This window comes from Salmo trutta, chromosome 5, assembly GCF_901001165.1.
Source record: "Salmo trutta chromosome 5, fSalTru1.1, whole genome shotgun sequence".
NCBI classification, from domain to species: domain Eukaryota; kingdom Metazoa; phylum Chordata; class Actinopteri; order Salmoniformes; family Salmonidae; genus Salmo; species Salmo trutta.
The window spans coordinates 29,815,184-29,840,134 of NC_042961.1; the positions used below are offsets into that span (position 1 = coordinate 29,815,184).

At 41.4% G+C, this 24,951-nt stretch overlaps 1 protein-coding gene across 1 annotated transcript; it reads right to left on the bottom strand.

The window, feature by feature from the left end:
* Positions 1–1,794: 1,794 nt before the first annotated feature.
* On the bottom strand, positions 1,795–22,180 carry LOC115194033 (ubiquitin domain-containing protein 1-like). Its single transcript, XM_029753298.1, has 4 exons — positions 21,746–22,180; positions 16,578–16,805; positions 4,035–4,220; positions 1,795–2,975 (listed from the first exon to the last, which is right to left on the bottom strand). The coding sequence occupies exons 1-4, from the start codon at positions 21,897–21,899 to the stop codon at positions 2,752–2,754; spliced, it is 792 nt and encodes a 263-aa protein (XP_029609158.1). The 5' UTR covers positions 21,900–22,180; the 3' UTR covers positions 1,795–2,751.
* Between the last annotated feature and the right edge of the window lie 2,771 nt (positions 22,181–24,951).

The following is a 24,951-nucleotide window of genomic DNA, read 5'->3' on the forward strand; positions in this document are numbered from 1 at the left end:
AGGCAGGAAATTAAGTGACACGGGCAATAAACTGTTCCTTCTCCTTTAACGTGACCTGATCTGACCTTGGCCCCCTTCATCACTAATCCACGGTTCCCCACCCTTATCAGTGCCTGCCAACATGTGATAGTTTTCCCTGCACTTAGCACATTCCAAGCTAGTTGCACCCACCATATACATTCCTCCTACAGAGAACCATTAACTTCTGGTGTAGACCCTAGACTATGGCACCCCTCATGTCTCTATTATAACTAATGATTAATAATATTTAAAACGTTAAGTGTACTTTAATGTAGAAGTAAGATAGAAACTGGCTGACTCATGAAGTGCTAATTTAAAATTAGCAGACTGGTAGGACTAACGTTATTTGGTAGGACTAACGTTATTTCCCATGTGGCTCAGTTAGTAGAGAATGGTGTTTGCAATGCCAGGGTTGTGGGTTCAATTCCCACGGGGGACCAGTACGAACAAAAAAAATTATGAAATGTATGCATTCACTACTGTAAGTCGCTCTGGATAAGAGCGTCTGGTAAATGTAAAAAAATGGCTAGTAGGGATAACGTTAGCATGCTAGTTGGCTAACAACCTTGCAACTGATTTGTAACAATATATTCATAAAGTATTCATAAAGCTTGTAAGTTGGCTGAAAATGAAATTGAAACCAGTATTCATGATGAGTGCAAATATTTTATTTTAATTTGGTTATACTTTTGAAGTTACTTCTGTTGAAGTTTACATTATAGGGAATAGGCTGGCTTGCCGGGTCCTCCATTTTACTTCACACCCCTCAAATGTTTTTCCGTTATGACTTCGGAATTCTGATCAGTTTTATGTAATAACTCAAAAAATTGAAAAGTGAGGTGTAACTTTGTATTAGGACTTTTGTGTATTCTAATGCAAATCCATACTGTATGTTACATGTGGTTACGCTTATGCTACCTACACTGGGAGAATCTCAATTGGTTTTACTCGCCGCCTGCCTCCTCTCTTCCGTCCTCTCTCCTTGCCTCCTTTTGAAAAAGGTCAAAACTAATCAAAGAGAGGCGGTGAGGAGAGGGAACGTGGAAACAAATGCGCTTGTATGAAATGAGACTCCTTATCCACTTGCGCATCATCAGGCCAATTATGTTTGAATGGGTGGAATCTCAGAATAAACGTGCAAAGTGATAAAAAGGAATAAAGCTAGTTGTGCAAGACATTTTATAGATAAAAAAAAGATAAGTAGAGTTGTTTTTAAATGTGGTCATGCTTTCCACCTTCGAGAAAATAATAGCTGATTTAAAGGAGGTGTGGCGGCTTTTAAAACGCTTACGAGCTAGCCATTGAAAGGATACTAATGAATTGACACTCTCCTCGGCCCCTCAACGGTTTCCAGGTCACGAACGAGAGGAGGACGGAGAAGTTGAGGAGAGGACTGACTTTCCCCAATTTGAGAATCTCCCACTATTTGGCATGCGAGGCTCACTACTACCATAGTCGCTCACTGCTGCTACTATTACTACTATTACTATTCACGACTTCTATTGTCACTATCCCACTAAAGATTACTATACTGCTATTTGTAATACAATTACTACTACTAGCTTCAAATGTTCAATGATAGCAATTTAAATGTATAAACCTCTTTAACTACCAAAAAAAAACATTTGGACAGCTAAAGGAAGAAACACAATTTGTCATGAAAAATGATAGTTTCTAGTTATATTCTTCGAGTGAAGATAAAATGTATTTTTTTAATAATATTCAGCATCTGTACTTAAGGCTTAATTTGCAATACAAACTAGGACAAACTACTTCAGTTTACATTTAGAATATTTATTAATAAATTCATTAACAAATATTCATACACTTTTCAGCATTTTCTCCATACTTGGTTCGAAAAATACAGTAGATGGAAATCAAATCTGCTATTTTCACCTTATAAACCGGTATATTCACTTTTTCATCAAATCATTGACTTTTCATGAACATTGTCACGCAAATTTTTTGGGGGGTTTGTTAAACATATACATATACAAATATTTACATGATCCAACAAGTATTGAAACAGTACACACATTTTCTTTCATAATTCTGTCAATATTCTTAGACAATAGATAGGGTACAAATAGATTGGCTTTCAGTATAGATAGAGATCCAATAGAATATTTGTATTATCAGGCAGGACACTTTCCACAGTTCAAAGTACCACAAACACAAGGACAAACTCACAAGGAATGATTTGTAGACAGACAGACAGACGCATAGGAGTAAGTTCTCTTCTCCATATGCCATGATTCTCTTCCAGTTCAGTCTACAATTTGTCAGTGCTTTGCCAGGCTATGCAGAATTAGTGTATTTTTACTCAGTAACAATGTGGGCTCATTAGGAAAATATTGGGAAATACAAAAAGAGGATAAGAAATACAAACGCAAACAAACTAATTACAACATTCCATTGCAGCAACCAGCAGTCCAGTGTCCTGTCCACTAGGCACGAAATGGAAGAAAAGTCTTTCCACATTTCGGACCATCTGAACAATGAGAAACGTTGCAAAATGTTTTGTTACGTTTTCCTACAGTGTGCACTAATGAACATAACCCTGGTGTGCTTGAACTTCTAGAGGAGAGAAATAAGGCCTTGACCAACATTCTCCCATCCTTTTCTGCCTGCACTCCATCCCAGTCTATTGCCACCCCTCTCTCCTTCCCCCTTTCGTCTCAATCCTTTCCTCCTACTCTCCCATCCATCCTCGTCTTTCTCCATTTCTCCTCAGTTTGGCATGAGTTTGGTAACTGGTGAGAAGTTGTTGACGAGGACCTGGAGCACAAAGTCTTTCTGTATCTTGGTGTCCTGGAGTCGGATCTTGTCTGTGAGCAGTTTACCTGCAAAGAACCAGCGTTGGTGGGCCACTTCGATGTCCTCCTGCCCCTCCAGGACTGTCTTCAGCTGGGAGATGGAGTCTGACATGGAGGCGCTTATACGGAGGTCCTTACCTGTGGAGGACAGAGACATTGGTCAAGTTACTTCTACAATCAAGGGTCTGTTCAAGAATAGGGAATGGTGTCAACTCTATTCATTATATTTCTGCCTGCAACGTTCGAAACGTTCCCCTCACGGTATAAACCCCAGATGTCTAATCTATTTCCATATATCAGCCATGAACTATTACATTCAGTTGCTCACTGCACTCAATCATTTCACTGTTTGTAGGGCAGTGAATAGAGAGGAGCGGAGGGGAGTTGGGAATAGTGGGAGCAAGTAAATCCGAGCAAGTAAATCGACTCTATACTAGAGCAGGGTTTCCCAAACTCGGTCTTGGGGCTCCCCTTGGGTGCACGTTTTAGTTTTTGCCCGAGAACTACACAGCTGATTCAAATGATCAAAGCGTGATGATAAGTTGGTTATTTGAATCAGCTGTGTAGTGCTAGGAAGAAGAAAAGAAAACGTGCACCCAGGGTTCCCAGGACAGAGTTTTTGAAACCCTGGATTAGAGAGAGTTTGAGAGTCGAACTGCGCAGAATCACTAACGCACAAATCACTATAATGTAATCAAGATGAGTGATTCTGTGCCTCGCCTTGCTTAAACAGATTCCCTTTAACATGCTGATAAACAATAGGACAATAACTAGGCCTGAGGGATGACATTCACACTCATAATTATTAGTATTGAAATGACCCTCCAGATCTCAGTGAGAAATCCCCAGAGAGAAATTGAGTAGATGGAGCAGCTCAACGGAAAAAGGGTAGGGTGTAGAGCTGGGACGATAAACGGAAAATTATCGACATCAACCACTTATCACAGGCATTTTGCTGATATTGTTCGTTTGAAATGAAATAAATGTGCTAATCTGGGTGATTGTTAATGGCCCACTTGATGGCTACAACCACCAAAATAGTAGTAGTATTTTAAAGGATAATAAAAAAGAAAAAACAGTGGTGGATATTAATGTTATTAACTTAGCGTTTTATTTATCGTTTTTGCCTCAATTCATGCAATTTATCGCAATATGAATTTTTGTCCATATCGCCCGCTCTAGTATTGTGTCTCTTACCGCATGAGAGTCGAACTCGTAGCTGGAACTCCTCTTTGGGAAAGGTGGGAGGCTTTTTCTGCTCCTTTTGATCGGGAGCTTCGCTGTCATTGGTGCGTTCAGTGATGAGATTGGCGGGAGGGGTTAGAGTGTAAGCAGGAAGCTGGTAGCGGTTCCCCAGTTCATCATAACTCTCTGTCAGAGTACCTGAAGATGACAGATAAAGACAAAAAACAAACCTCAGTAGCAGGCCCGACTGAAGTCAACCAATAGCCCCTAGGGACCCCTAGACTAGGAGTGGCCAACCCTACCCCCGGAGGTACCGTCCCCCACTGTCTCCTTACTGTCTATGTAGCTAAATACTTGAGATCCTTTCATGCTGTCCATGACTATTATATAACCACACATCACATCTGGGAGGATCCACACCGCTCTCTCACTTGAGTATATTACCTTGTTATTTACAGATGATCTAATTTTGCTCTTCTGTGGCTTTGTCAACTATGTGTGTTTTCTTTACATGTTCGCACCTCTCCCTGTAGGCTTTACAGACGCTCCCCACCCCTTGGCTGCAACCCTTTTAATTTAGTGTACCCTGCGCACACAACCCATGTGGAATTCCGAGTCTGGCAGCATTTGGAACAGGGATGCAAACTGGCGAGGGCCCAAAAATGTGACACTTTTTCTTTTTTGCACTGAAACATGCAAAAAATCCCTGCTAGAGGGAAATGCAGGTTTTAACTAATTAAACAACAAAGAATATGATCTACATGATCAGTCTCCGTGTCTAAAATAAAACGTGGCTATTGTGAACCTAACTCACAGCTAAAAAATGTGAAGAAAGCAATCCAATGTTATTTGTTGCCTAGACGTTATTGCAAATGACACTCAAGTCTTGAGAAAAAAATACATTAAAATTGCAGTTAGCCATGACAGCCTTTATAATAGAACACTTGTGACGACACACATATATAAATATTGCACTTGGGAAAAAAAACATCTTAAAGTAGAAATAGAATGAAACAAAAAGGCATTAATTTTTTGCTATATTATAGTGGCCATCGATCAAGTGCACAAGGCTACATGTGTAATAACGTTCACTGAGTATAAACGTTCACTGAGTATAAAAAAATATATAATCCCCACACACACACACACGTGTTACTGTCAAGTTCAACACAACAGAAACAATATCTTTGGGCTACACTGCACATTATACACTTTCTGCCTGTGGACATCTGTTTGCGTCCCACCCTAATCAACAGCCAGTGGAATCGCGCCGCGCTAAATGCAAAACCTCATAAATGCTATAACTTCAATTTCTCAAACATATGACTATTTTACACCGTTTTATAGATACACCTCTCCTGAATCGAACCACGTTGTCCGATTTCAAAAAGGCTTTACAGCAAAAGCAAAACATTAGATTATGTCAGCAGAGTACCCAGCCAGAAATAATCACACAGCCATTTTCAAAGCAACTAGCATGCATCACAAATACCCAAAACACAGCTAAATGCAGCACTAACCTTTGACAACCTTCATCAGATGACACTCCTAGGACATCATGTTACACAACACATGCATTTTTTGTTCGATAAAGTTCATATTTATATATAAAAACAACATTTTACATCGTGCATGACGTTCAGAAAATCTTTTGCCTCAAATGCTTCCGGTTTATTAGCGCTACAATTTACAAAATTACTATTCGAAAACATTGTTAAAATGTAATATTGTCATTCAAAGACTTATAGATTAACATGTCTTGAATGCCATCTCTTTGCCAGATTTAAAAAGAACTTTACTGGGAAATCACACTTTGCAATAAACGACGTGGTATGCCCAGAAAAAAAGTCTAGGCTATAAATGTTGGAGCCATCTTGGAACGATCAACCATAAAAAATACTATTGTAAATAATCCCTTACCTTTGATTATCTTTATCAGAAGGCACTTCTAGGAATCCCAGGTCCATAACAAATGTAGTTTTGTTCAAAAAAGATAATAATTTATGTCCCAATAGTGTTAGCAAGCTCCGAAGGCTAGTGAAAATGTACCGTGTGCGTCTGACTTGTCGTCAGGAATGAGCAAAAAATATATATTTAAGTTCGTTCAAACATGTCAAACGTTGTATAACATAAATCTTTAGGGGCTTTTTCAACCAGGGCTTCAATAATATTCCATTGGGACGGTTGCATTGTCTTTCAAAACGTTTCGAAAAGTGAGAGTACCCATGGGCGCCGACGTCACAATGGTAATGGCCCATCCCCTGTGACCAAGATAAACAGGCTCTCTTTCAGTCTTTTTTGATAGTAGGAGACTCAAACCACATTGTAAAGACTGGGGACATCTAGTGGAAGCCATAGGAAGTGCTAAATGATCCACAAGCCCCTGTGTGTTTCAATGGCAAATGTTTGAAGTGATATCCACACATCAGATTTCAGTTTCCTGTCAGGATTTGTCTCAGGGTTTTGCCTGCCATATGAGTTCTGTTATACTCACAGACACCATTCAAACAGTTTTAGAAACTTTAGGGTGTTTTCTATCCAAAGCCAATAATTATATGCATATTCTAGTTACTGGGCAGGAGTAGTAAGCAGATTAAATCGGGTACGTTTTTTTATCCGGCCGTGTCAATACTGCCCCCTAGCCATAACAGGCGTCTATAGTGGCACCTAGTTTAAGCCAGGCCCAGCTCCAGCTACACTTAATCCCTGAATCCAATTGTTTAACAAGCAATGCCTAATTTTCACCTAATTCTCTCATTCTGAAAATTAACCACATACTGTAGAGGGAAAACACTAGTTAACAGATAGTGATTAGTTTGTTAGCTAGTTAACTAGTTTCACACAGATTGCCAGAGTCCAGTAAGCAACTAACGCGTTAATAACTTGAGGAACAGCAAGGAGTCGTATACCAGTTAATACTATAGAGAATTGGTTAGGTTGCTAATGTTAGCTGTCTGACTTTATTAGCAAGCTAATTTTCACACCATAAACCCAATTATTTGATCCGTTAAGTTGGCTAATGTTGCTCAACATTACTCTGGCTAGCTAACGGAGAATTCAATCCAGCTAGCAAGATACTTAACAATGCTAATAATTGTTCCACCACACTTTCTCCCTCACCTCAAACTTTCCAAATGCCAGTTGTTTTTCGTTTACAGCTCATGAAGTACGCTTCATCACCCCCCCCCCCCCCCCCCCCCCCCGTCTCCATGGTCAGGCTTCTCACCTAACATTATATCTTCGTTATCGTTCAGGGGACGTGCTGCCGTAAATGGCAAGCTGCCTTTCCGGAGCCCGCGCTGATGCTGTAACTAGTAAATTGGTTGTCTCTTTCTTCAGTCGCATGCTGCGCTGAATTCTGATGTTTTGTGAAAGATTGGCTGAGCCTTGGATACGGTCAGTATTACTCCAAGCGCGCATCACTTGTTCGCTTACAGTCAGTAGTGATCCAAGCCCCCCCTCCCCTCCCAGATTTTCTCATCTGATCTACACGAATCACGTAGGTCACCTATTTTTGAATCAAAACGGCAAATTTCACTGAAAGGTGACTAGTTTGCATCCCTGTTGGAACTGCCGATCTACGGTCAAGAACGCTGAATTCATCTCAGCCTACGCTACCCTTCAGTCACTTGACTTTTTGGCCCTGACGGAGAAATGGATCACCCCAAAGAACACTACTACTCCAGCTGCTCTTTCTTCATCTTACTATGTTTTCTCTCATAGTCCGAGAGCATCTGGTCATCACGGTGGTGGCACAGGTCTACTCATTTCTCCTATGTGGAGATGTTCTCTGAGGGTCATGCGCCGTCACAATCTTCGCTCTTTCTCTCCCACTACTCTCCTCTTCTATCCTATAATCTCTCCCTTCTGCTAAATCCTTCTCCTTTCTGTCTCCTGATTCTGCCTCTTCGACCCTACTCTCCTTCCTTTCCGCATCCTATGAATTGCACTGTCCCCTTTCCTCCCGACGGCTCGGCCCTCCCCTCTTGCTCTATGGCTGAGATACTCATTGAGAGCTTACAGAACAGGGCAGCCGCAGCTGAGCGACTAGTGGTCTGGCTGCCCGACAACCTAAACGCTCGACCCCATCCCCTCCTCCCATCTCCAGACCATCTCTGGAGACCTTCTCCCATTCCTCACTTCCCTCATCAACTCATCCCTGACCACTGGCTGCATCCCCTCGGGCCTGAGTTGCTCCCCTTATCAAGAAACCAACACTTTACTGACGTCAAAAACTATAGACCTGTATCCCTTCTTTCTTTTCTTTCCAAAACACCAAAACACTCTGATCAACTTTCTCATGATCTCTCTCGGAACGATCTTCTTGACCCTAACCAGTCAGGCTTCAAAACAGGTAACTCAACCGAGACTGCTCTTCTCTGTGTTAAATTGATTTATAAATGTCCGTACTGTGAGACGCCTAAGACAGCGCTACAGGGAGACAGGGCGGACAGCTGATTGTCCTCGCAGTGGCAGACCACCTTCTGAGAATCCGTAGGCGAGCGAGTAAACTTCCACTGCCATCCGTTTTTCTTGCTAAGTTGCCATCATTGGAAAATAAAATTGATGACCTATGATTAAGTTTATCCTACCAATGGGACATTAAAAACTGTAATGTCTTATGTTTCACCGAGACGTGGCTGAATGACGATACGGACCATATAGAGCTAGCGGAATTTTCCATGCACTGGCAGAACAGAAACGCTACCTCTGGTAAGATGAGGGGTGGGAGTGTCTATTTGTCAATTACAGCTGGTGCGCAATGTCTAATATTAAAGAAGTCTTGAGGTATTACTCGCCTGAGGTAGAGTACTTATGAGAAGCTGTAGACCACACTATCTACCAAGAGAGTTCTCATCTATATTATTCGTAGCCGTCTATTTACCAGCACAGAACAAAGCTAGCACAAAGACCGCTCTCAACCAACTCTATAAGGCCATAAGCAAAGAAGAAATTGCTCACCCAGAAGCAGCTCTCCTAGTGGCCGGGGACTTTAATGCAGGCAAACTTAAATTAGTTTTACCACATTTTTACCAGTGACTCGCTCAATACGGAAGTGGTCAGATGATGCGGATGCTACGATACAGGACCGTTTTGCTAACACAGACTGGAATATGTTCTGGGATTCATCCAATGGCATTGAGGAGTACACGACCTCAGTCATCGGCTTCATCAATAAGTTTATTGACAACGTCATCCCCACAGTGACTGTACGTACATATCCCAACCAGAAGCCATGGATTACAGGCAACATCTGCATCGAGCTAAAGGCTAGAGCTGCCGTTTTCAAGGAGGAGTGGTAGACTAATCTAGACTCTTATAAGAAATCCCGCAATGCCCTCAGACGAACCATCAAACCAGCAAAGCGTCAATACAGGATTAATCTTGAATCCTACTACACCGGCTCTGACATTTGTTTGATGTGGCAGGGCTTGAAAACTATTACGGACTACAAAGGGAAACCCAGACGTGAGCTGCTAAGTGACACAAGCCTCCCAGACGAGCTAAATGCATTTTATGCTCACTTTGAGGCAAGCAACACTGAAGCATGCATGATAGCACCAGCAGTTCTGGATGACTGTGTGATAACGTTCTCGGTAGCCGATGTGAACAAAACCTTTAAACAGGTCAACATTCACAAAGCCGCTGGGCCAGAATGGATTACCAGGACGTGTACTCAAAGCATGCGCGGACCAACTGTCAAGTGTCTTCACTGACATTTTCAACCTCTCCCTGACTGAGTCTGTAATACCTACATGTTTCAAGCAGACCACCCTAGTCCCGGTGCCCAAGGAAGCGACGGTAACCTGCCTAAATGATTACCGCCCCATAGCACCCACGTTGGTAGCCATGAAGTGCTCTGAAAGGCTGATCATGGCTCACATCAACAGCATCCTCCCGGACACCCTAGACCCAGTCCAATTCGCATACTGCCCCAACAGATCCACAGATGATGCAGTCTCAATCGCACTCCACACTGCCCTTTCTCACCTGGACAAAAGGAACACCTATGTGAGAATGCTGTTCATTGACTATAGCTCAGTGGTCAACACCATAGTGCCCATGAAGCTCATCACTAAGTTAAGGACTCTGGGAGTAAACACCTCCCTCTGCAACTGGATCCTGGACTTCCTGAAGGGCCACCCCCAGGTGATAAGAGTAGGCAACAACACGTCTGCCACGCTGATCCTTAACATTGGGGCCCCTCAGGGGTGTGTACTTAGTCCCCTCCTGTATTCCCTGTTCACCCACGACTGCATTGCCAAACACGACTCCAACACCATCATTAAGTTTTCTGACGACACGACAGTGGTAGGCCTGATCACCGACCACGATGAGACGGCCTATAGGGAGGAGGTCAGAAAACTAGCATTGTGGTGCCAGGACAACAACCTCTCCCTCAAAGTGAACGAGACAAAGGAGCAGTGGAACAAATTGGACTTTAGAGCAGTGGAAACGCGTTCTCTGGAGTGATGAATCATGCTTCACCATCTGGCAGTCCGACAGACGAATCTAGGTTTGGCAGATGCCAAGAGCACGCTACCTGCCCCAATGCATAGTGCCAACTGTAAAGTTTGGTGGAGGAGGAATAATAGTCTGGGGCTGTTTTTCATGGTTCGGGCAAGGCCTCTTAGTTCCAGTGAAGGGAAATCTTAATGCTACAGCATACAATGACATTCTAGAAGATTCTGTGCTTCCAAATTTGTGGCAACAGTTTTGGGAAGGCCCTTTCCTGTTTCACCATGGCAAAGCGTGGTTCATACAGAAATGGTTTGTTGATGTCGGAGTGGAAGAACTTGACTGGTCTGCACAGAGCCCTGTCCTCAACTCCATTGAACACCTTTGGGATGAATTGGAACGCCAACTGCGAACCAGGCCTAATCGCCCATCATCCGTGCCCGACCTCACTAATGCTCTTGTGGCTGAATGGAAGCAAGTCCCTGCAGCAATGTTTCAACATCTACAGTCGTGGCCAAAAGGTTTGAGAATGGCACAAATATTAATTTTCAAAGTCTGCTGCCTCAGTTTGTATGATGGCAATTTGCATATACTCCAGAATGTTATGAAGAGTGATCAGATGAATGGCAATTAATTGCAAAGTCCGTCTTTGCCATGCAAATGAACTGAATCCCCCAAAAAACATTTCCACTGCATATCATCCCTGCCACAAAAGGACCAGCTGACATCATGTCAGTGATTCTCTCATTAATACAGGTGTTGACGAGGACAAGGCTGTCATGCTGATTAAGTTGGAATAACAGACTGGAAGCTTCAAAAGGAGGGTGGTGCTTGGAATCATTGTTCTTCCTCTGTCAACCATGGTTACCTGCAAGGAAACACTTGCCGTCTTCATTGCTTTGCACAAAAAGGGCTTCACAGGCAAGGATATTGCTGCCAGTAAGATTGCACCTAAATCAACCATTTATTGGATCATCAAGAACTTCAAGGAGAGCGGTTCAATTGTTGTGAAGAAGACTTCAGGGCGCCCAAGAAAGTCCAGCAAGCGCCAGGACCGTCTCCTAAAGTTGATTCAGCTGCGGGATCGGGGCACCACCAGTACAGAGCTTGCTCAGGAATGGCAGCAGGCAGGTAGGAGTGCATCTGCACGCTGAGGGAGGCGAAGACTTTTGGAGGATGGCCTGGTGTCAAGAAGGGCAGCAAAGAAGCCACTTCTCTCCAGGAAAAACATCAGGGACAGACTGATATTCTGCAAAAGGTACAGGGATTGGACTGCTGAGGACTGGGGTAAAGTCATTTTCTCTGATGAATCCCCTTCCCGATTGTTAGGGGCATCCGGAAAAAGCTTGTCCGGAGAAGACAAGGTGAGCGCTACCATCAGTCCTGTGTCATGCCAACAGTAAAGCATCCTGAGACCATTCATGTGTGGGGTTGCTTCTCAGCCAAGGGAGTGGGCTCACTCACAATTAAGCCTAAGAACATAGCAAAGAATGGTACCAACACATCCTCTGAGAGCAACTTCTCCCAACCATCCAGGAACAGTTTGGTGACGAACAATGCCTTTTCCAGCATGATGGAGCACCTTGCCATAAGGCAAAAGGGATAACTATGTGGCTCGGGGAACAAAACATCGATATTGTGGGTCCATGGCCAGGAAACTCCCCAGACCTTAACCCCATTGAGAATTTGTGGTCAATCCTCAGAGGCGGGTGGACAAACAAAAACCCACAAATTCTGACAAACTCCAAGCATTGATTATGGAAGAATGGGCTGCCATCAGTCAGGATGTGGCCCAAAAGTTAATTGACAGCATGCCAGGGCGGATTGCAGGGGTCTTGAAAAAGAAGGGTCAACACTGCAAATATTGACTCTTTGCATCAACTTTATGTAATTGTCAATCAAAGCCTTTGACACTTATGAAATGATTGTAATTATACTTCAGTATTCCATAGTAACATCTGACAAAAATATCTAAAGACACTGAAGCAGCAAACTTTGTGAAAATTAATATTTGTGTCATTCTCAAAACTTTTGGCCACGACTGTACTGTAAATCAAATCAAGTTTTATTGGTCACAGATGTTATTGTGGTTGTAGCGAAATGCTTGTGTTTCTAGCTCCAACAGTGGAAAGTCTTCCCAGAATAGCGGAGGCTGCTATAGCAGCAAAGGTGGGACAAACTCCACATTAACGCCCATGATTTTGGAATGAGATGTTCGACAAGCAGGTGTCCACATACTTTCGGTCATGTAGTGTATCTCAATCAGTAGCGTGTACTACTAGGCATTTTATGTGTGTAGCGCTACTCATTTGGGTTGCTATCTGTAGTGCTGAAAGTCACTTGTTCGTGCAGGGCCTGTGAATCAGTACCTGTTTCGCTGGAGCCTGCTGCTGTGTAGAGTGAACCACTCTATCTCTCCTTTCTCAGGGGAAAAAAATGCTCCGGGAGAAAGAAAAGAGTTCTGATTGTATAACATTTTAAAATCCAACAGCTTTCCGGTTGTCCAAGATGGAGAGAGGATGTTCTCAGCTTTCTGTAGGTCTACTTTTTATTTTGCAACTCTCAATTATGAGTTGAATAGCAACTATTTTACAAAGATATTCCATATGGCTTTGAGATACGGAGTGTACGAAATGCGCATTGGCCTCATTGGACATAGGCTAGTTTTTCTGGACATGACATGTACTGTTAGATTAATATATGGCTACTATTAGTGGGTATTCACTTTATAGTTAGTGATCTAGCTAATATGTTTTGAGTTTCCACTTACTCAGGGTTGAATTAGCCCCAAATAAATTAGCATATGCTATTAGAGCACATAAAGATGCAGACAAATTCATCTCTATTGACAAAAAAAAGGAAAATTCTGGAGTCATATTAATGGTAAAGTATAACAATAACATAATTGTCTACCCAAAATGCATGACAATCACTGGATTAGGTTGCACATTCAAATATTTTGAATCACAACAGGATACATAATAGAAACACCTTTGTCAACGATTACAGCTGTGAGTCCTCTTGGGTATGCCTATAAGAGCTTTGCACACCTGGATTGTGCAATATTTGCCCATAATGTTTTCAAAATTCTTCAAGCTATGTCAAGATGTTGGGAATCATGGCTTGACAGCCATTTTCAAGTTTTTGCCATAGATTTTCAAACCGATTTAAGTCAAAACGTTAACTTGGCCACTCAGGAACACTCACTGTCTTCTTTGTTAGCAACTCCAGTAGATTTTGCCATGTGTTGTAGGTTATTGTCCTGCTGACAGGTGAATTCCTCTCCTAGTCTCTCGTGTAAAGCAGACTGAAACAGGTTTTCCTCTAAGATTCTGCCTGTGCTTCGCTCCATCCCATTTCTTGTTATCCTTGAAAAACTAGCATGATGAAGCCACCCCCATGCTTGAAAATAAGGAGGCAGTTACTCAGTGATGTGTTGTATTTGCCCCGAACATGCAGTGACTTCATAAAGTATTCATACCCCTTGACTTATTCAAGATTTTGTTGTTATAGCCTGAATTCAAAATGGATTAGATTTTTTCTTTCTCACCCATTTACACACAATACCCCATAATGACAAAGTGAAAACATGTTTTTAGACATTTTTTTAAATCTATTGAAAATTAAATACAGAAATATCTCATTTATATAAGTATTCACACCACTGAGTCAACACTTTGTAGAAGCACCTTTGGTGCCGATTATAAATCTGTGAGTCTTTTTTTGGTAAGTCTATAAGATCTTTGCACACCTGGATTGTACAATATTTGCCCATTATTATTTTTAAACTTCTTCAAGCTCTGTCAAGTTGATTGTTGATTATTGCAAGACAACCATTTTCAAATCTTGCCATAGATTTTCAGGCTGATTTAAGTGAAAACTGTAACTAGGCCACTCAGGAACATTAAATGTCGTCTTGGTAAGCAACTCCAGTGTAGATTTGGCCTTGTGTTTTAGGTTATTGTCCTGCTGAAAGTGTATTTTGGAAAGCAGACTGAATCAGGTTTTGCTCTAGGAGTTTGCCTGTGCTTAGCTCAATTCCGTTACTTTTTATCCCAAAAAACTCCAGAGTCCTTGACAAGCATACCCATAACATGACGTAGCCACCACCATGCTTCAAATGAGTGGTAATAAGTGATGTGTTGTGTTGGATTTGCACCAAACATAATGATTTATATTCAGGACAAAAAGTCAATTTCTTTGCCAATTATTTTGCAGTATTACTTAAGTGCCTTGTTGCAAACAGGATAAATGTTTTGGAATATTTGCATTCCGTACAGACTTCCTTCTTTTCACTCTGTCACTTAGGTTAGTATTGTGGAGTAATTACAATGTTGTTGAACCATCCTCAATTTTCTCATATCACAACAATTAAACATTAACTGTTTTAAAATCACCATTGACCTCATGGTGAAATCCCTGAGCGGTTTACGTCCTATCCAGCAACTAAGTTAGGAAGGACGCCTGTATCTTTGTATTGACTGGGTGTAGTGGTACAACATCCAAAAGTGTAATGAATAACTTTGTCATGCTCAAAGGGATATTCAGCTTCTGCTCTTTTTAGTTTTACACATCCACCCATCAGTGCCCTTTTTTGCAAGGCATTGATAAAACGCTCTGGTCTTAAAATTCATTAATCAATTGAGGGACCTTACAGAAAATTGTATGAGTAGGATACAGATTTGGGGTTGTCATTCAAAAAACATGTTAACCACTATTACTGAACACGGAATGAGTCCCTGCAACTTATTATGCGATTTGTTAAGCTCATTTTTACACCTGAACTTATTTAGGCTTGCAATAACTGTCACGGTTGTCGTAGGAATGAGCGGACCAAAGTGCAGCGTGTGTGTCATTCCACATTTTATTAACACTGTGAAACTATGCAATACATAAATAAACTGAATGACGAAACAACAAACCGTGACACAGAGGTGAAACATACACTGACTCAAAATTAATCTCCCACAAAACCCAGGTGGAAAAAACCCTACTTAAGTATGATCTCCAATTAGAGACAACGAGGACCAACTGCCTCTAATTGGAGATCATCCCAAACAAAACCCCAACATAGAAATACAAAACTAGAACATAGAAATAGAAAACATAGAGAGAGAAAAACCCTGACCTACTCTACCATAGAAAATAACATCTTTCTATGGTTAGGACGTGACAATAACAAAGGGGTTGAATACTTATTGACTGAAGACATTTCAGCTTTATGTTTTTTATACATTTCTAAAATGTTCTACAAACAAATTTCTACTTTGACATTACGGGGTATTGTGGGTAGATCAGTGAAACAATCTGAATTTAGTACATTTTTAATTCAGGCTGTAACACAACAAAATGTGGAAAAAGTAAAGGGATGTGAATACTTTCTGAAGGCACTGTAATGTATTGCATTCAGGCCAAAAAGTGTATTCCTTAGTTTTTTTGCAGTATTACTGTAGTGCCTTGTCGCATACAAGATGCATGTTTTGGAATATTTATTATGTATATTTATATTGTTCTTGTCACTCTGTCATTTAGGTCATTATTGTTGATAGTCATTAAGCATGGTCATTAACTTAACCATGCTTAAAGAGAGATTCAATGTTGTTGATCCATCCTCAGTTCTTCTGTCACAGCCATTGAACTCTGAAGCTGTTTTAAAATCACCAATGGCCTCATGGTAATATCCCTGAGCAGTTTCTTTCCTGTCCTGCAGCTCATTCATGAATACACGCCACTGTGTAGTGGGGACAGTAACATTAGAACTTTGTAAAGAATTATGCTTTAAAGAAAAAGTTTCTATATATTTTTACATTTTGTATTTTTATGTTTAACTCACATAATATCATGTAAAAGTAGGCATTAAGGTATCTGCAATAGAATAGGCATGGCAAAAACAAATGTAGACATTAATACATTCTTTTTTATAGCTTCCACCAATTCTTCACAATGGAGGGGGAGTGCCAAGATTGAGGAGCAGTGGCTTGTAAACAGCACCCCCTGTCAGTCATCTAGTGTATTAATAATTGGATGGAACATGTGTGTGTGTGTGTGTGTGTGTGTGTGTGTGTGTGTGTGTGTGTGTGTGTGTGTGTATCTCACCATGTGGTAGTGTGATGCAGGCTCCGTCCACTATGGCCTGAGCCATTTCCAGGTCGTTAAGCTCTACGGCCACCGCTGCTGCTCGGAGCGCGTCCCAAATCTCCTTCCTGCCGTCAAAAGCTGGGGCCGTGTCCCAAAACTCATCCCTCTTACTCCTCAGCTGGCCCTCCGTCATAGGGTACTCATTCTTCCATTTAAGATGCTCCTTCTTCAGTGGCTCGTTGCGTCCTGAAGGGAAATAAAGAGAAAGAAATACATACATTTGGTTCCCAAAGGTGAGGATATTTTACTGAGTGTTTTGATGTGCATGTACACTGCCATTCCTCTGAATGTAATGTCACGGCACTCATTACAAAGTGTAGCGTGCTAGCTATCATTCCGTCTATGTCATTGTCTATGGCATATCAAAACAGGTGCAAAGATTCCATTTCCAAATGCCAGAACTAGCCATTGTATAATGGTTTATTAGGGGGCATTTCTACATGCAGAAGTGGGGACGTTCACAGTCTCTTCTCAGGTCCTTCGGTCTTAGACTCATGCTATCAATTGATGAACAGAGTGAGAACCTGTAGGGAGAACAAAAGCAACCAAAGCAGAATCGTATAATCTGACAAGGTAAATAAGTGAATAGTCATAGACCTCCACATGCAAGCAGGAATAGTTCTCAAGGCACTCTGTCAATGTCTGCCTCTGAGAAAAACAGATATTCTGAGTGAATCTCTACTAGTACTACCATGTTAGCCCATATCTAAGGTTTAGAGATATCTGGGGCATGACTTGATACTGCTGAAACACATCTCAAGGAGCGGTGTGTTTGTGTGTACCCCTCTGTAAGAATCTTTCTGCAAAGAGACTCAGTATAATACTCTGCTGCATGATGGTTAAGGTCACTTTGAGAGAGAGAGAGCGGGAGAGAGAATAAGAGAGAGAGCGATAGAAATCAAAGTGATTATTTATAGTGCAGTGTATTACCCACGGCCACACACATATACACACACAAATGGACAACAGTGGATTACCGCAGTAATCGGGTGCCACATAACAGGATGTAGTGTCTGCTATCCCACAATGCATCGCTCTGAGAGATGAGTGTTGAGTGGAGACTGCCAGGTGACTGCAATAACCTCAAAGGACCTCACATTTCAGATAACAACTGCATTCTGAAAAAAACACCTTAATTGATAAAACAAATCCTTATTTCTTAGATCATGAACCAACAAAGATAGAACCACCCCATTAGATAGATACTCGTTTACCCCCACTGTACACAGCTGTCGACTACAACTTACTGACTCAAGTGGCTTTCTATTAAATAAATCACTGTGCATTTAGCTAAGCTTACACAAACAAAGCACACACACACACACACGCACAGAGGCTTGACATGTGTGAGCACCCATGATAGCAGCTGCAGGGGTTTGCGCAATGTCATTGTCAGTCGAACACGGGGTTGAATGCTAGCGTGTTAGCTGCCAAGTGTGAGCCTGTTATGAGTACTAATCCTCACTGCTCCTGTGGTGGGTTTAGGCTACTGAACAGAGAGAGAGAGGTGCAATGATGGTGTATCCATCTATTGACATGTCTTGGCCAATTCATTTATTGTTTGGTTCATTGATTGATTGATTGATATTTATCATCCTTTGAAAATAAATTCTTAGCCCTAGTTGATTCTGACCAACTCATTCTCTCATCCTTGGTCTTGGCATAAGAATAACACTATAGGGGAAACCTATTAAGGTCATTTCCATGTAAAAGGACCATCTGGCACCAACGTGAAGTGCATTGGAGCGTATCAAATTGGGTGTCAAATGAAATCTAAAAGTCTATATTTTGGAGACATATATACATTTCTCAACTATTTTCCATCCTAAAAATTTGGAATAAGCAAAGGCTTTGATTTCTTGTCAAACAAATGGAAAATGGGTCTTAGAAAACATATACCATAAAAAGTCTTAAAAGGTATGAGAAATTGAGATTTTTTGTCACTGATCTATCTACACAAAATACCCCAGAATGTCAAAGTAGAGACCCTTAAACCCAGACTTGGACCACACACCAAATCCGGTGAATCGCAGGATAGTGATTGCTTTGCAATGCTTGCAGTTAAGTCCCTGATTCCTTCCAAACTACTCATTGTTGAATTTGCGATTTTCAACTTGTTGTGTAATGTTTATGTCCAATGGCTGATGAGCACCGACATGTTTTATCTATAATTTCTCTTCATATGACAAGGATTGAAAAGGATTTGTCAGTAGATTGTCACCGTGTTTCATAATGATGACTGCTTGTCTAGCTTGCTAGCTAAGATTTTGAAATGATAAGTCCAGTCAAAGCTACAGTAGATATGATGTGATTTAACAAAATGTTATCTGTGGCCAATGATCTTTAGCCTTGAGCACTTCTGATGTAATTCTATGGCAGCACCCACTTGAATTTTCGAGTTCTCCCTGTAGATTTTGCTGTGACAGTGTCCCCATGAGTGACAGAACACTGAGCCAATCACGGCACAACTAGAGAACATTACCAACCCCTACGCTCCGTACCAACCCCTGACCGAACTTGATTGGAGTCCACCTCTCTTAAATTCAATTGATTGGACATGATTTGGAAAGGCACACACCTGTCTATATAACATCCCACAGTTGACAGTGCATGTCAGAGCAAAAACCAAGCCATAAGGTCGAAGGAATTGTCCATAACGTTCGAAGACAGGATTATGTCGAGGTACAGATCTGGGGAAGGGTACCCCAAACTTTCTGCAGCATTGAAGGTCCCCAAGAACACAGTGGCCTCCATCATTCTTAAATGGAAGAAGTTTGGAAACACAAAGACTCTTCCTATAGCCGGCCACATTGAGCAATTGGGGGAGAAGGGCCTTGGTCAAGGAGGTGACCAAGAACCCGATGGTCACTCTGACAGAGCTCCAGAGTTCCTCTGTGGAGATGGGAGAACCTTACAGAAGGAAAACCATCTCTGCGGCACTCCACCAATCAGGCCTTTACGGTAAAGTGGCCAGACGGAAGCCACTCCTCGGAAAAAGCCACATGACAGCCCGCTTGGAGTTTGCCAAAAGGTACCTAAAGACTCTCCGACCATGAGAAACAAGATTCTCTGGTTTGATGAAACCAAGATTGTGGCCTGAATGCTTAGCTTCACGTCTGGAGGAAACCTGGCACCATCCCTACGGTGAAGCATGGTGCTGGCAGCGTCATGCTGTGGGCATGTTTTTCATTGGCAGGGACTGGGAGACTAGTCAGGATCGAGAGAAAGATGAATGAAGCAAATTACAGAGAGATCCTTGATGAAAACCTGCTCCAGAGCGCTCAGGACCTCAGACTGGGGAGAAGGTTCACCTTCCAACAGAACAAGGACCCTAAGCACACAGCCAAGACAAGGCAGGAGTGGTTTCGGGACAAGTCGCTGAATGTCCTTGAGTGGCCCAGCCAGAGCCCAAACTTGAACCCGATCGAACATCTCTGGAGAGATCTGAAAATAGCTCCCATCCAACCTGACAGAGCATGAGAGGATCTGCAGAGAAGCTTGTGTGCCAAGCTTGTAGCGTCATACACAAGAACAATCAAGGCTGTAATCACTGCCAAAGGTGCTTCAACAAAGTACTGAGTAAATGGTCTGAATAAAAAACACCAGTCTCAACGTCAACATTGAAGAGGCGACTCCGGGACACTGGCCTTCTGGGTAGAGTTACAAAGAAAAAGCCATATCTCAGACTGGCCAATACAAATAAAAGATTAAGATGGGCAAAGAGCACAGACACTGGACAGAGGAACTCTGCCTATAAGGCCAGCATCCCAGAGTCACCTCTTCATTGTTGACATTGAGACTTATGTTTTGCGGATACTATTTAATGAAGCTGCCAGTTGAGGACTTGTGAGGCATCCATTTCTCAAACTAGACACTCTAATGTACTGGTCTTCTTGCTTAGTTGTGCACCGGGGCCTCCCACTCCTTTCTATTCTGGTTAGAGCCAATTGAAACCATTTTAGAATAAGATTGTAAAGTAACAAAATGTGGAAAAAATCAAGGGGTCTGAATACTTTTCGAATGCACTCTATATACAGTACCAGTCATAAGTTTGGACACACCAACTCATTCAAGGGTTTTTCTTTATTTTTAGTATTTTTAATAGTGAAGACATCAAAACTATGAAATAACACGTGGCATCTTGTAATAACCAAAAAAGTGTTATACAAATCAAAATTGATTTGAGATTCTTCAAAGTAGCCACCCTTTGCCTTGATTACAGCTTTACACACTTGACATTCTCTCAAAGGAAAGAAATTCCACAAATTAACTTTTAACAAGGCACACCTGTTAATTGAAATGCATTCCAGCTGACTACCTCATGAAGCTGGTTGAGAAAATGCCAAGAGTGTGCAAAGTTGTCATCAAGGCAAAGGGTGGCTAATTTGAAGAATCGAAAATATTAAATACATTTAGATTTGTTTAACACGTTTTTGCTTACTACATGATTCCATGTGTTATTTCATAGTTTTGATGTCTTCACTACTTTTCTATAATGTAGAAAATAGTAAAAAATAAAGAAAAACCCTTGAATGAGTAGGTGTGTCCAAACGTTTGACTGGTACTGTAAATCCAAAGAATTGATGTTTGCCTCATACAGGCAGTGACCATAATGGACGATTAATGCTGGTCTCCAGCTTTAAATGGTGCACAACACATCAACAGTCAAACATCACTGGAAAGCATAATTCTTTGTATGCTGCAGGTTAGAGTTCACTATTATATAAATACTTGATACATGATACTACAGGATATTCCCATAATAATTTGTCTTAGTCCCCTTATTTACATTACACACTTACTTCTCATATCCTTTCATAAATTTACCCTGTCCCCTTACCTATTCGCTGTTAAATAAATTTGTGAAAAGAGGTAGGTTATATTAACACAGGTCAAACGAAAGCTTATGAGAGATTTTACAACCTGATGCAACCTGATGACAAGTTGTTACTAATATCTAATGACCACATCTTACATTTAACCTCTTCAACTTGACATGGTGGAAAGACAAAATACACAGACTTAACACTGTTCTGTTTCTGGCAATTGCAGCTATAGAAAGTTGAGACTCACTAACAGTTATCCAACTCTCCAACAATCCATAGTCCATCTCCATCCATACTCACTTTTCAGCACCACCTTGATGGGAGACTGTGAGGGGTGGTACAGATGGTGATCCCTAGAGTTAGCGACTCCCATGTTCTTCTCTTTCTCTCTCCCAGAGACTTGATCTCTTGGTTCTAGAGACTTGTTGTTTAAATCAAACACGAGACTCAGCATCAGAGAAAACAGCCTTTCAGAGACTTCTACCAGTGACTGGAGCCAACGAAAACAAAGTTCTTAGATTTGTCTAAGAAGGTCGTAGTGATCAAGGGTACAATCCCACCACCTGGACTAGATTTCCATGCTTTGACTATCGATGATGACTACAGGTCAGAGCTAGGTTCACTAGCTGTCACGACACTTCCCCAGTTCTTTACTAATGAACCACACAGGATCAATAAATGGCAGATGGAACATCTGGCAGCATATGTCATAAACAGCAACAGGAGCAGTATATGAGGGCATGTCCTATCCACATTGGCTAGTAAGGCAGCTAATGCTTTACACAACAGCACTAATCCAATCAGCTACTTAGAGGAAGAGGTGGATGAGATCAAGAATAACTTGAGTCAACACAGCAACCCCATTATAGACTTAAAACCCTGGTCAGACCATACTTACCTGCTGGGAATGTGATTTCGCCTGTTAAGGAGAAGTTCAAGCAAGGTATAAACCATTGTACGTCTGTTTGGCCTTCTGGTTCCACCCATGCACACATGACTAAGGCCCTTGGGAAAAAAGTGTCTGCTCAATGGCATATATTATTATATTGTTTGGGGGTGGACAATTCTTGGTAGAATCTATTGTATACGTTACCCGAGTCGTTCCTTGTCATTTCAACAAGTCATGACAGTCACCATCTCAGATTGTTATGAAATTGTTTCTGTCATTAGAAACAGGTAAGATTGGCATTCTGTTGAAATGTTGTTGAAATGTTATTTTATCTCAGAGAAGTTAAGCTAATTGATTGCACCCAAATTGACCAATTTAATTTATAGGTTTCAGATAATATTCAATAAAAATAGTACCCAACATCCAACTTGGACCAAACATGAGGAATCCAAAAGAATTGTCAAAAGCCATCCACGGACCCCCCACAACCCATGTCTATGTAATGCTTTAGTTAGAAGAAGTGTCGGAGTCAAGCGCAGGACACATGGATGAGTGTAAACAATAACGTGTTTACTAAAATCATAATCAAACTTCTTCCACATCCAAATACAGGGTTAGGAGAAAACACCTCCAACAATCACAAAACAGGAAACAATCACAGACAAGACAAACAGGGAAGCCAGAGGGTTAAATAATGAACATAATCAGGGAATCATAAACAGGTGTGAATAATAAAGAAAAAAGCAAACGAACAGGGAAACATAGATTGGTGGCAACTAGTAAGCCGGTGACGTCGACCACCGAACGCCGCCCGAACAAGGAGAGGGGCCGACTTCGGTGGAAGTCGTGACAGTCTATCCCACCCCAAGAACCATTATATTAGGGCTGTGCCGACATGGCCATACTCACATTCATAATCGTATATGTAAGTTGACAGTTGATAGCTGAAAAAAACTGAAGTGTTTTAATATGCATAAATAGGTGTTGGCAAAATACATCCCTGCACGTTGTCACTGCAAAAAAAGCTGCAGATTAGGAGCAGCGTGCGGAGGGGTGGGTGTGTCTGTATGTCCTTAACTTGCAGTGGTCAGACAAGTTTGCTGTCACTCAGTCATTATGAGCATTAGGATTTCATATTTTTTCCCTACCCTTGCTCCACTTCTTAGATATTATGCAGATTGATAGCTTGATAGGAAACGTCCTTGTCGTGTGATTTATCATAGTAGCAGGCAGCATCAATCTAAGTGATCAAACCGAAAACATACAAGGAAAAGTGATCGGGGAAATTATGAAGCGAGTGGACAAGAAATACAGCTTCACTCTATCCAATCAGAGCAGCATTCTCTTTACAGACATCTCAACTGGCTAGTTTGTCTATCTAAACCACACATATGATGGACTCGAAAACAGTACAGTATGGTTTAGAAACTCTGACTGACTGACATGAGAAAGATGCTTGCTGGCAGCCGAAAATACAGTTTTTTCCAATCAAGTATAACTACAAAAATACTCAGATCATAATTGCATCCAGATAATTGCCCATATCCGTTACGAAACTCATTTTGTCCAACTACTCGGCACATCCCTACAGTATCAGTTCTCTATGTTTGAAAAGTAGTATGAAGCTGAGGCTTGGAGTATTGCTTCTCCATACTATGTAATGTATTCCCTGTGAATCTGGTGATGTTTTTGTCCCCTGTTCAGAGAAATTTGTAATTGAAGTTAATTGCATTATTTATCATAAAGTTGTGGGAAAGTACCCGGTTTTGACCACTAGTTTTGCCACTGTTCCTGCTATACCGCCACACTCTTTTACCCATTTTGCTGGTCTTTGTAGAAACCAATAGATTTGGCTCATGATGAAAATAAATTGTGTGGTCATCCTCCATGAAAGCAAATCAGTTTGTTCTTCTTTTATGGTTAATATGTGTCCAGGAAACGCCCCCTTTGTGTGTGGTTTATTCCCTTAAATAAAGGTCTGGATTAGTTACTGTTAGACCATTCCTGGTGAACAATCAAACCATGAGGCAGCAGTTCTAATGGTTTCAATGTTATGGTCTCTAATGGTCTTCAATGGTAAAAATCCCAAATACACATTGTACAGTGTTTAGTTGCATTGGGTTTAATGGTACATTTAATACATACAGAGGGATCTGTTATCAGAAAAAGTATTTTTTTAACGAAAGGTATATGTTTACAGAACATGTATTTTTTGTTGCATTTCTACACCACATTACCTCCAATTCTACACATTTTGCCATGGGGTGGGCATAATGTTTTTGCAGTTTTAAAGCACATTTCCTGCAATTCTACACATTTTGTCATGCTTTAGGCATTGTTAATATGATATCTGAGTGAAAGTGACTAACAAAATGAATGTGGGCACCATGGAGATCAGGGTCCCTGGGTACGTGCCCTGCGTGTCTGGTCGGTAATTCGGCCATGATAACTAAAAGTTTAGATAGCTGGCTAGACTAAATAGGCTAATTTACCTATGGAAATGTGTTTAACTGACATGGGCTCACTAAATATGTTTACATGCACACTAATGACTCAATGATAAAATGATTATGGTAGTAGGCCGAGTATGGCATTAGCCACTTAAACACCTTACTAC

Excerpts from the sequence above, each read along its gene's own strand:
- LOC115194033 (XM_029753298.1), bottom strand. The coding sequence starts at position 21,899 with ATGCTGAGTCTCGTGTTTGATTTAAACAACAAGTCTCTAGAACCAAGA. Across the intron at positions 16,806-21,745 it reads CATCAAGGTGGTGCTGAAAA|GACGCAACGAGCCACTGAAG; the intron begins GTGAGTATGGAT and ends ATTTCCCTTCAG. Across the intron at positions 2,976-4,034 it reads ACGAGTTCGACTCTCATGCG|GTAAGGACCTCCGTATAAGC; the intron begins GTAAGAGACACA and ends TGTCCTCCACAG.